The 12751-nt window shown below is 61.6% G+C and overlaps 1 protein-coding gene across 1 annotated transcript; it reads right to left on the bottom strand.

The window, feature by feature from the left end:
- Nucleotides 1-3288: 3288 nt before the first annotated feature.
- Nucleotides 3289-11532, bottom strand: ABCG4 (ATP binding cassette subfamily G member 4). Its single transcript, XM_059829709.1, is given in 16 exon segments — nucleotides 3289-3514; nucleotides 3627-3745; nucleotides 3908-4066; nucleotides 4262-4362; nucleotides 4948-5116; nucleotides 5313-5411; nucleotides 5731-5870; nucleotides 6162-6276; nucleotides 6524-6647; nucleotides 6979-7124; nucleotides 7310-7360; nucleotides 7619-7751; nucleotides 7835-7952; nucleotides 10524-10761; nucleotides 11369-11419; nucleotides 11422-11532. Coding segments are annotated over 16 exon segments (2100 nt in total).
- Nucleotides 11533-12751: the final 1219 nt, after the last annotated feature.

Raw genomic sequence — 12751 nt, 5'->3', positions numbered from 1 at the left:
TAGCCCCGTTCTGGCACCTCAGCTCAGGTCACTCCCTGGGCACCACTGAGGGTGCCTTTGCCTAGGGCAGGGTCTGCCAGACCCAGGCCCTCTGTGCCACGGGGTGCCTAGAACCCTCAACTCATTACAGCCCCTTTGTACCAACGCATCCATTTGCCGGCTCTGCCAGCAGTGCCAGTGCCCTTCTCCAGGGCACCTCAGGTCTCCTGCTGCCCTGGGGATGAGGGGCACCTGCCCCATAACCCCCACTCCCCAGCGCCCTTGCCCAGCTCAGGTACAAAGCCATCCTCTACCTCCAGAGCTCACCCCGGCCCCCTGCCCCGCAGTGGCCGTGTACCTGGTCAGCTGGGACTCTGCAACCTGCGCACTCACCGGCACAGGAGGCCCAGGCTGTGCTGAACTGTCCTGGAGATCCTGGGCGTGCTGCCAACTGCCCCATCCCGGACAGGCTGGTCCGAGCAGCCACCTGTGGAGCCACCTGGCCCGGCAGTCTCCCTCCAGCCACGCCAAGCTCAGGCAGCCTGTCCCATGGGGTTTCTCTGCAAGCAGCAGAGGCTGGCCAGCGAAGGCTTCTGTTGCAGCATCCCTGTGCGTGGGGGACATGGGCAGTGGCAGTCATGGGTGCCTGCTGGTAGCCCCCTCTGCTCCACACACGGGCCATCACTAGTCCGTCTCGTCCTGGTCCTTCTGGGAGTGGCGGTGGCGCTGGCTGCAATGGCGCAGGGGTGTCCCAGGAGGTACCATGTGCTGGGTGCAGAGAGCAGTTCCTCCAGCGTGCAGGAAGCAGGACCCATCACAAGAGCCCGCGCTGCCAGGGAGTGGGCAGGAGGCAGGAGCTGTGCAAAGCTGCACCGTTGGCACCTCCTGCCAACTTGGTATCCAGCCAGCGGAAAACCCTCAGCCCAGCAGTGCACACCCTGCACTGGGCAAGGCTTAACTAGCCACAGCCCAGAGGCAGGACAGAAGTGGGGCACTGGTCCCATCAGCCCCACAGACAGTGAGATGGAGAAGGGTGACAGCCTGCAGCTCCACCATCCCCCTGGCTCCTGGCCCATCCATCCACCATCCCCAAGTCTGCTCTGTGGAGCAGACATGGGGACCGTTCCCCATTCGACCGTGTCCCTGCAGCTGCAGTTGGCAGCATTGTGCCCAGGAGACTGCAGCCCCCAAGCTGGCATGGCTCCATTGCAGAGCATGGCACAGGGCTGGCAGTGAAGGAGGATCCAGGAGCGGAGGGGAAATTTGTGAGGGACAGCAGTAAGTCAGAAAAGAGCCCCTGGGGAAAACCCCAATGCTCAGCATGGAAAGGGCATCAGAGCATGTCCTGCTTCCAGATCCTCTGTGCAGGAGAGCCCCATGGCTACCAGCTCCTCTCAGCGATGCTGTCCAGGCAGGGGAAACCCAACCTTGCTGAGTGCCCAGCATCACTGCTGCCACACGTCTGCCGTCCACCTGCAGGCCAGCCAGAGCCTGCTGTGTGGAGCAGTCCCAACATGAGCCAGTAAAAGCACAGTCTCAAGGATTTTGCTGAAATCTGGCATTTGCCCTGCAATCCCCTGCTGCTCAGAGCATGCCGGCAGCAGCATCTCACAGACGGCACTTGAACCAGGGCCCAGCATGCCAGGATGGGGCAGAGCTGCCTTCCCCATGTCTGTGCTCACTAAAAAGCAGTGGGTTCCCATGTGGGTGGGTGACCAGTGCAGCCCCATGACACCGGTGCCAGCACACCCACAGAGACAGGCCTGTGCTCTGTGGCTAAGCGGCGTGCTGTGCTCCCAGCACAGCAGCGTGTGCAGATGCCCCACCAGTTCTGGTCTCAGATCTGTTCCTTTGGAGAGCCAGCAAGGTGCCGAAATGCCTTCCCTCTGCAAGGGGCGTGGAGAGGCAGGTGACTTTGGAGGAACCACCAGAGATGCTTGCCAAAAGGGACCTTGTCCTGATACCAGTCACAAAGTGCAAAGCCCTTCCCAGTGTCAGTGTCGCCCAATGCAAAAAAAAAAAAATGCTCCAAGATCTCACCTGCTTTCCAGTTCTGGCACTGCTGGGACTCCCTTCTGCACAGTGTTACCTGGGAGGTTTGCACTGTGATGAGGCCAGGCGTCCCTGGGGCCGGCATCCCCTCCTTGCACAGACAGTGCTGAGCAAGGCTCGTCCTCCCTGTTCTGCTGAGACAGCCACAGCTGTGCTGGGGGAAGAGGAGCGAGGAGTGAGACGGTGCAAGGGAAGGACTCAGGGCCAGCTCTTCTCCTGCAGTAGAGGATCCAGCAATGGCACGGCTGAGCCCAGCCCTGCTTTTCAGCCGCCTGGCACTGGCAGGGTGTGGGAACTTAAATCCTCCCCACTCCATGCAGCACTTGAAGGGACCAGTCATTTCTCTCCACGTTGATTGATTTTATCCTCTTGGCTCAGACCCCAAAGACAACAGGGACTGAACGTGAGACTCCCTAAGGTCTGAGAATACTGTCCCATTCCCACAGACCCTGCCACATCCCCAGGTTTGAAGATCCCATCTCTGACGATGGCATCCGAGCAGAAGTCTGAGACAGAGCCCCAAGTCCTTCTCTGCCTGCTGGCTCCCTTTCCCCTCCATGCAGACTGGGAAGCAGTGGCATTTATAAAAAAAGAAAGAAAAGAAAAAAGGGGGGGAAAAAAACAGAGGCGGGGGTTTATGCAGAAAGAAAAAGGGGATGCAGCAATTTCTGTGGCTACGGCAACAGGCAACACTAAAGCCTTGTGCAACCTGGCCTAATGCATCTTCGGGCTCTTCTTAGCACTGACACACATGCTGCTGGCCAGGGCGAGCAACGGGGCTATGTGCTGCACTATCGATCCATGCTCTGCAGGTGTCTCTTCCCGGCTTCAGCCCCAGGATCAGGCAGCCCCAGGGTGCCGCTCCCCTGCTGCCCAGAGCAGCCGGCCCCTCTCGGCCTTGCTCGGCAGACAGCTTCCTCCGCGGGACTGTCCCCGGTGTCCCAATGTGTTTGGTGGAGAAGGGCAGTGCCGGGCAGGGGCGACAAGAGGGGGTCGAAGCTCCGTGGGGTTCGGCAGTCCTGGGGGAGAGGGTGGCACATGCCAGGGCTGTACAAAACTTTTGCAATGAAGAGTGTGTGGAAAGGTTAAAACAGTTCCGAGATGTCTCAAAACCCTTCTCGACTGAGCCAGGCCTGGCTGGCACCTACCAACGCCTCCACCGCAGTCCATGACCTGCTAGGAGCACTGTGTCCATCTGCAGAACCGTCTCTTACGGCAGGCCAGGCCCGGGAACAGCATCGGGGCCCCACGGCCCCTTTATCTCTCTGACTTGACTTTGTACCTGAGGACCAGGTAAGCCAGGAGCCGCAGGATGACAAAGAAGATGCCCAGGATGAGGAAGTCCAGGTAGAGCTTGGCCTCCTCCACATCCAGCTCCTGCAGGATTTTGATGGGTTTTTGGAAAGGGCAGAAGTCCTCGAGGCACTCCAGGTCCTCACGCTCCATGGCATAGATGGTGAGAATGACGCCCTCGAAGCCATACCTAGGGCAGAGCACACCCCAAGAGTCACCGTGTGCCCCCAGGCAGCCCCATTCTCTCCCCAGCCCATGGGAGCCCAGGGCAGGGAGCTTCTGGCCAGAGCACGGGGTCCCACCTGACATAGGAGACGTAGGAGCTCCACTGCAGATACGTGGGGATGGTCTTGAAGCTGACGAAGAAGCCCGAGAAGAGCAGGACGGGGATGGCAGTGACGGGTCCCACAAAGGTGGCCACCTGGGGAACAGAGGCCACTGGCTGTCATGTCCCTGTCCCCGGGTACACCGCCTGTGGCACTCACATGCCTGCCTATAGGCAACACGTCCCTCCTTGTCGTGAGACCCCCTGCAACTCTCCCCCCGTCTCCACGTAACAGGCAAAGCCGGGGCCCTGTCTGACCTGTAGGGAAGTGGAAGCCGCTCCGATGAGAAGTCCGAGGGACTGGGCCACCAGGGCAGTGGCGGTGGCCAAGGCAGAGAAGAGGAGGAAGCGTGTGGCTTCGGGCGGCTGACCTGTCATCCAGTACACGATGCTGCAGTATGCGATGGGGCAGATCACCTGGAGAGGGGCAAGCAAAGAGACCACTCTGCTAGACCCATGGCCATCCTCACCCCACAGACCCTACCTGAGGGATGGAAGGCCACAGGGACCCCTCAAAGGCCAGCCTGGGGTGTTGGGGTAGCTGGGCAGTTGGCTGTGCCTCGGAAGGCACATCAGCATCAGGGCCACGCTTTAGTCCAGCCGAAAGCTCACCTGGAAGGGCACATCCGCCATGGTCTTTGCCAGATAATAGGCTTTCAGGCTGTACCAGTAGTTCAAGTGCTCTCGCAGGAATACAGACATCTCCTGGGGGACTGCAAAGAAACAAGGAGTTAGCAGCCAGCAGTGCCCTGGCCTGGGCTGCTCCAGACCCGACTCCCACTTGCCCCGGTGCAGGCAGATGTGATGCTGCCCCAGCACAGAGCACCAGGCAGCCTCCTGCCTGCGTCACGAGTGGGTGCTCAAATCTTCACCAGGGACAAAAAAAAAATCAGTGACTGATGTGGGAACTTTCTGCATGGAAAAGTTGGCTCAGCTGGGGGTTTTTAGGCAAACTTTTTGAGGAAGTGAAAGAGAGGTGAAACAGCTGAAAACACAGCTTTACAGACATCTTCTCAGAAAAAAAAAAAAAAAAAATTCCAGTATTTTGCTTTGAGCCAGCAAGTACATTATAGCCAAACATTAAATAAAGGGCAAAACTGCAATATACCCAAACAGAAGTTTTCCCCCTCTTCTTCGTTTGAATTTTTTTTCTTCTCCTCTCTTATTTCCCCTCTTTTGTCCAATTCATCTGGCTCCACCATACACTGCCCAGCAGACACTCCCACATCGCTGAAGAACCCCCCTCTGTCCCAAGGGTTGGGAGCAGTGAATGGGTGTTGGGGGAAGGAGCTCCTTACAGGTGAGGATAGTGGGCATCAGTGCAGCAAACATGAGGAAGAGCATGGAGAAGAAGAGAAAGCCAGTGTTGTTGAAGACTTTGCCCGCATCATTGCCAATGTGTAGGTACAGCAGCCCGATCAGCACCCCGATGCAGATGTGGGACATGAACCGCAGGTGGGTCAGTACCTGCAGGTAGAGAGGGTACAGGGGCTCAGTGAGGCAGGGCCGCATCCCATGGGCATCCGAGGGGAGCAGAGGACAGCCTGCCTTCTCCTCAGGGGTGAGCCCCACTCCAGACCCCATTCAACTTCTGTCTCTGCCTGCCCCCAGTGACCAACAGGTCCCATCCCCTCAGCCCTGGCCCAGCCTCCCCTGCCCTCACCGTGTCCCTTAGGATGCAGATAAAGGTTCTCTTGAAGAGGATGCAGAACTGGGTTGAAGTGCTGGTGGCAAACGTGTGGCTCTCGATGTGGTCCACATCCTGCAAGACCACGGACAAGTCAGGGACATGGGTCAAGTTCACAACATGGGCTCCCTACTAGGACGGCACCCAAACGCTCCCAGGGTGTCCCTTGAGAGCACCCCTGGTGAGAACAGGCCAGCTGCAAGCACAGAGCTGTTGGTCAAGACAAGCAAAGGCTGGCTGAACACCTCCATGCTCCCCACCGTGTCCAAGGGGCTCCAGGCATCACAGAACATCCATGCACTATGGGGCAGGGGGGACTGAGGTGTCCCTGGGTGGGCACCCCATTACCTGCCACTCGCCGTCACCACAGGAGGCTCCTCTCATCCCCACTCACCGTCACACAGTGTGCCGGGCATGATGGATCTGCCTTGTTGGGGCTGCTCTTCTTCTCGGCCATGGTGCACATGCCATTCTGGACGGCGCGGAACAGGACAGGGTTGAGGTCCCCGTACTCTCCTGAGGCCACCTCGATTACTGTGGAGGAGGACAGGACCGCTGAGAGGTGCTGAGCCAGCCCTTGCCATCACTTTGCTTGGCCTGCTCAGGCCATGACCCCGTGGGGCAGGGGGGTGAGAGCCCAGCACAGCCTCCACCCCACCACACAGCAGCACTGCCCAGCCAGCACCTGATGGGAAGGGCACGAACAGCCCTGCTCCCTGGGCAACCTGGGGCAATGCCGGGCAGCCCCTAGGGCTTGGGCGCTGGGTCTGCACCTTGCCACCCTCTGCTCCTCACCACGGCCCCAGCTGGGGCAGGGGCACTCACTGAAGTCAGCAGGGTTGTGGTATGTGGGGCAGTGGAGGCCAAGACCCTTCAGGTAGGGGATGAGGTTGGTCACGACGCCTTTGAAGATGCACTGGCCCTGGCTCAGGATGTACAGCTGGAAGAAAAAGCCAGGTTATGGCAGGTGCAGAGCAGCCAAGGGCACTGTCGCCTGCTCCTACCCCCCTCCCTGGCCTAGGGTGACACAGGGCACCCTTGCTGGACCCCGGCCATCAGGGCTGTGTGCCACACAAGCCCCAGGTCAAATGCCTGCAGCCCATCCCTCCCATGACCTCTCTCCTGGGTCTTGGGACCAGAGGGACCCTGCAACCCTGAAGAGTACTGTGTCCTAGCCCAGCCCAAACCTTGTCGAACATCTCAAAGAGCTTGGCGCTGGGCTGGTGGATGGTGCAGATGATGGTGCGCCCACCCTGAGCCAGGGATCGCATCAGGGAAACCACCTGGAAGCAGGAGGCACTGTCCAGACCGCTGTGGCCACGCAGGATGGGGTGGAGGAGAAAGAGACAGCAGAGAAAGAAGGGGAGAGTTGAGAGGGGGAGAAGTACATCCTAAAGATGCCCCCCACTTGCCTCCCCTTGTGGGCACCCTCCTCTCAGGTCGATGGAGCAGAGCATCCCTTTGCAGCCCCAGCCCTGCCATGCCCCAGCCCTCTTGGAGCCCTGCTGGGCACAGTCATATCCCACCCCCAGGTCTCGCAGCCCTGCTGTGCTCCAGAGGGTGCCGGCCACCCCGGTGTCCCCGGCAGGGGAAGCCCAGCTGGGCAGGCAGTGCCAGGGAGCCCCGGCCCCTGCAGCCTCACCTCGTGGGCTCATCGAAGAACATGACCGGAGGATTGTTCACCAGCTCCAGGGCAATGGCCAGGCGCTTGCGCTGGCCCCCTGACAGCGAGATGGTGCGGGTGTAGGAGCACTCCAGCAGCCCCAGGGCCGTCAGGATCTCGTTCACCTGTGAGACAGCCTCATTCACCATGGGCTCCCATGGACCCTCACCCCATCCCTGCCACCTCCCTTCAGAGCTCCATTGCTGGGAGCCCCTTGGCATCCCCCGGTCCCCTCAGGGCCCTCCTTTCCCTGCTGTTCCTATCTTGGGAAGGGATGAGGGGGCCTGGGCCCACCTTCCTCTGCACTTACCAGCTCTTTCTTCACCTCCTGCTTCTCACTCAGCTTCAGGTTAGCAGAGACCTGCAGGGAGAGGATGGGCAGGGAGACACGACTGTCAGATGTAGGGAACAGAATCGGCTGCACCCTAGCCCTAGCCCTGCCAGGCTGAGGTCTGGGAGTGGTGGCTCAGAATGAAGGGAGCAAGAACAGCAGGATTTTGTTCCCGTGTCCCAGAGCCCTTGGAAATGCCCGATGTCAGTGTGGGCTCAGTGCCCAAGGACACAGTCTGCAGGACGCCCCACAGAGCCCAGCAGGCTGCCTGGCTCCCGCATCGCTCACCATCATAGCCTCCAGCACGGTGAGGTGTGGCAGGAGCATGTCATCCTGCATGATGTAGCAGGACATCTTGCGGAAGGTACGCAGGTCCCGCGGCCGGCCATTCACCAGGATCTGGCCCTTCATGCCGGTCTCCCTGCAGGAAAGAGGTGTGGGGGGATGTAGCACAGGACCCGCAGCCCTGCAGCTCCAGACCCACTGGCTTCCCCCCAGCCTCACCTGTAGCCAGCCAGGATGTTCATGAGTGTGGACTTCCCAGCACCTGAGGGTCCCATGATCCCAATGAGCTCCCGCTGGCAGAACTTCCCTGACAGGCATTTGAGGAGAGTCTTGTACCCTGGAAGGAGAGCAGCATGGGTTCGGCTTTCAAGAGCAGCAGCACTACAGGGACTGCGACAGCATCCCAGCACCTGGAGGATCTCAGGAACTCCATGCATCATGCCAGGAGCTGCATGTGCCTGGAGACTGTCTCCATCAGCATCACCAGGGCTATAGCTGCAGCAGGTGTCATTTCCAGCATGATCCCTGACCCTGGTCCTTGGCTGGCCCCACCAATTTCCAGTGCTGAAGAGGCACATGCCCTGAATCATGGCAAAGAGCATGGAAATCCCTGGGTCAGGGCACGTAGCTGCTGAGGAAGATTACCAGGTTGTGACATTGGTCCTGGGCATGTTGTCAGATCCCAGCCCCTAGGGCCAGTGGAGAGGGGCAGCGAGAAGCAGGGTAGCATGGGGCAGGCAGCGTCCCCAAGCCCACTGGATGCCTGGCTGTTGCCTTCATTGGCATTCATGCTGTGATACCCGGCAGCAGCCACTGCTAATCAGACCTGGAATTATCTCTGCTTTAAACGCAGCTGATTAGCATTTTCTGGCAGAAGGAACATGATGTGTTGGGAGTAGGGAACAGACACAGCCTCAGGCTTTCAGGAGCTGCCCCCAAAACACAGCCCTGGCAGAAAAGCAATGGTATACAGAGTGCTAGGACCGTGCTGAACTATGGACCAGGTCTGAGCATCTCCCCGCTGGAAATCTGCCCCCCATGCACCCTGTGGTGGCAGCTGGTGTTGGGCGAGGGCAACACGTCCATCCCCTGCCCACAGGCTGGGACAAGCCTCAGGGCCAGACCAGCTCACGGTCCTGATACCACACTAGGGGGGCAGCCCCTCTGGCTTGCCCATCCCCAGGACAGGGCGTCCGGCACCACAAGCTCCCGGTTCCTCCTCTGCACCCCTCCGAGTCAGGCGCCCTGCACCCAAGAGCTGGCCCCACTGGCAGAGGGGCAGGGAGGGCTGGGAGGGGAGGGCAGGGGGCTGTGCATGACTACAGCAGAGCGAGCATGCCCGGCAGCCCCCCCAACGCATCCCGGCACCACACACATGGCTCCAGCACCGCGCATGCTGCTCACGTCGGCGCCACTGCAGCTTGCGCAGCGGTTACTTGCGTTCATTGACTGCCAGTAACCTCCTGCTTCAGTAGAGCGGGGCGGACGGATGCTGGGGGCTGCGGCCAAAGGCAGCGGGAGCTCCCTGCCAGCTCCTCCACCTGCACCTGGCCTGGGGAGAGGAGAGTCCCTCCCACTGCCACCCCGAGATTCCAGCACCCCTCGGCACGCTCCTCTCCAGTTCAGCTGCCCGAGCCTTTCCCCCTCCCTCCCTGCAGGGCACTGGCCCACTGGCAAGCAGCTGGTCCTCACGACTCCTGGGTGCTACAGCACACTCTGCCCTGGGGAACCCGTGGTTGTGCCATGGCTCCTCCTGCATCCTCAGCTTCCTCAGCTTCCCAGATGCTTCCTCAGCATCCCAGACAAACAGGCAGACCTCATCCCATGGGATGTCAGGGCTGGTCCCACTGTCTTTCAGTGCCTCAGTTTCCCTAGCTGCAGAACCTGGTTGGGGACAGTGTCAGAGACCTCATCCAGAGCTCCTGGCTGGCAGGCCACCCCACTGAGCAGCCTTGCACCCTTGGTCTGCTCACCCCAGGCCCCTGCTCATCCCTGCCTGCCTTCAGCTTCTGCAGATCAGCTCCCCCTCCATCTCATGGGGCTGCCTGATTGGCGTCCCATTAACTGAGAGAGCTAATTAAAGCAGACTACCGCCCACCAGCTGCCATCTGCCTCCCCTCTCCCCTCCCTGAGCTCTTGGCCAGAGTCACACACAGGAAAGGGGACTGTGGTCTCAGCTGCACAGGGAGCTGCTGGAGAGGAAATCCCCTGCAAATCACACATATTCTCCTCGCCAGGCTCTGAGCTGGGGCACCCGTTGGGCTCCTCTGCTGTCAGCACATCACACACAGCCGTCATACCCCAAACAACAGTGCTGGGGAAACCAATCCATCCTGGCTGCCCCTGAACCAGGAAATTTGCCCCATCTCCGCCCCGCAGCCCTAGCTAGAGGCTTTCCTGGCCAAAGGCTTCCCTGGGATGCGATCTCCTTTCCTCTGGCATTGCGCAGCAGAGGTACGCAGCAACTGCTGTGGGACACGAGCCTGCCCTCCACCCATGGGCACCCAGCAAGGACAGCCAGCCACAGCATGGCTGCAAACAGCACATGACGCTCGGACAGACCATGGGGCCGGACAGCCCAACCACCCAGCCAGCCCCCACTGCTGTAGGGGACAGCAGAGCGAGCGTGGGGCAAGTGGCTCCAGCATCTGCCACTGTGGCTCCCTGTGTGCAGCCCCACTGCCACACATTGAGGTAAGCTCCCGCCGGCAGGCAGAGAGCTGAGGCACTCTGTGCTTGCAGAGGCTGGGGCTGCCTGGAGCAGGAATTGGCAGAGAAGCGATGAATCCAGCACAGAGGGAGATGCTGGGGACCTGGGTGAGATCAAGGCATACTGAACAGGAGGGGGGTGCAATAGCCCTGCAGCTCCTCTCCCCTCCCCTGCCCTTCCCCAGCCGGCAGTTCCTACCTCTCTTCTTCCACCAGGAGCCTTCACGCACAGAGTAGGACAGGTCGATGAACTCAATGTTGACGGCCGAGCGCTTCGGGAGGTGGGAAAACCTCTGGGCCTCTGTGATGTGGTTCTCCACCTTCTTCAAGTGGGTGGTGAGGAGAGGGGCATCTGGGGGGCTGGTATGGCACACCGTGTCCTCCAGGGCAATGGAGACACACGCGGGATCCATACCCTTCTCTGCCATCCTGCTGCTCTGTAGGAAATGCACAGGGATCGACTCACAGTGGGCCCCTCTCGCAGGGCCAGGGACTGCAGGGGCCAGGGACCAGCCCACAGCAAGTCCTCTCACACCCTTTCCTGCCGGCTCCAGGCCTCACTGCCCCCCTCCGCCCCGTGATACACTGCCCAGCTGTGGTCTGGCACCCACAGCTGGATGGAAGGATGGACCTGGCCATGGCAGCCGAGCCGGCACCAAGGGGCTCATGGCAAGGAGCAGCTGATCAGCTCCACAGTCAATAATTCATGCACCTCCTGCGGCTGGGTCCAGCACTGGCAGCAGAGCTGGTAGGCTGTTTAGCTGCCCCAGCCCCACTGCTGCTGGGCTCCCTGCCCCACTCCTGTCCACCATGGTGGGCATGGGAGGTGGAAGATCTGACATTCTGCCTTCAATGGGGGACACCCAGCTGCACCTGGATGTCCCTAAGGGCTCACCAGGAATTACCCCTGCCTGGCCTGGCCAGGGCTCGGGGGACACAGATATGGGGTGCCAAGCAAGCAGACTGTTCCAGCCAGTTCCTCAGACAAAGCATGCCATGCCTCAGCCAGGCTCCTGGGGCAGAGCAGTCCTGGCTAGATTAGGCCCTCAGCTGGTGCCTGGGGTCCCCATGGGCTTGCTGGGACAGACTTAATAGAACAGGGAGGGGGCCCTACTAGTGCCAGTCCTCTGCCTCCCTTGGCTTATTTCACCTTCCCGGCTCTTACCAGCACAGCCTCAGAGACCGGGCCAGTACTTAACTGGGGCCATTGCATGATGCTAATACACACACCGGCCCAAACGCTCTCCTGCTGGGCAGTGCCTTCTGCCTGCAGCCCTCCCCACAGCTGCCTGCAGCACTGCCAAGCTCCCCGCATCCCCGCTTGGCGTGAGGACTCTCTGCGGTGCTGGGGGGGACGTCGAGCCAAGCAGGGTGGGGAGCACACCAACCCCAGGGCCCACTGCGGCACCACAGCCCGGGAGAGGGTTGGGGGTCCCCACGGCAGCGGCAAAAGGAGCCTGAGCGATGCCTGAGCAGGCTGGGCCCAGCACCCGTCTCGCCTCCAAGGCTAGGGTCCTAACGCTTCGCTAACCTACATTTTGCTGAGGCGCAGGCTGCAGGCAGCTCCTCGCTACAGCTGCAATGCACAGGCGCAACCCCCTGAAAAGGGATGCCGGCTTCGCCAGGAGCTGCGCCGAGACCTTCCCAGCCCTCGCCCCGTTGCAGACAGATCCCCTTCGGGGCTGGAAGAAAGCCAGCCCCAGCCCCGGCAGAGAAGAGGTGGGAAGGAGGGTTGCGGGATCCCGGCGCTCCCATCGCCCTTCCAGCAGCCGCCAGGTCCGGGCGCGGCGGCTCCGCCGTGGCACACGCAGCCTCGGGGTGCGCGCAGCGGCAACGGGGGCTCGGCGGGCACAAAGCGCCCTCGGGCTCACCTTGGCTCCTTCGGCGGGGCGTTACGAGGAGCGCTAAACGCCGCAAACCGCTCTCCGCGACTTAGCCCGTCGCCGAGGCGAGGGGTGGGGGCGGCTGCTTTGCCGCGGGCGTCCGCTTTGCCGCGGGCGTCCCTCCTTCATCCCGGCTCCCCGCCGGCCCCCTCCATCCCCGGGCAGGGCAGGGCAGGGGGCCCCCCCGGGGAAGGGAGGCCCGCAGGCCCTCCCCGCAGGCTCACCTGGCAGGCTGCGGGCGCGGCAGCTCCTCTCCCCGCCGCCGCTCTGCGCGCAGCGCCCGGCCGTGCCTCCGCCGCAGCGCCCTCCGCCTCTCCCTCCTCCGCAGACAAAGGGGCGATGCCCGCGGCGGGGGCTGGGGGACGGCGCCGGGAGCCCCGGCCGGGCGGGGAGCGGCTCGGCGGCAGCGCCGGCCCTCAGCGCCGGGACCCAGGCTGGGCGCTGCCTCCGCGGGTGCCCAGCCGGGGTCTCCGCCCCATCCCTCCGCAGGGCTGGGCTGGGCTGGGCTGGGCTGGGCGGGCAGGGCGGGAGGGGGGCTCTCTGC

The sequence above is a fragment of the Gavia stellata genome, chromosome 26 (genome assembly GCF_030936135.1).
Source record: "Gavia stellata isolate bGavSte3 chromosome 26, bGavSte3.hap2, whole genome shotgun sequence".
NCBI lineage: Eukaryota > Metazoa > Chordata > Aves > Gaviiformes > Gaviidae > Gavia > Gavia stellata.
Note: the sequence above shows the minus strand (reverse complement) of the source record. Positions and strands in the feature narration are given on the sequence as shown.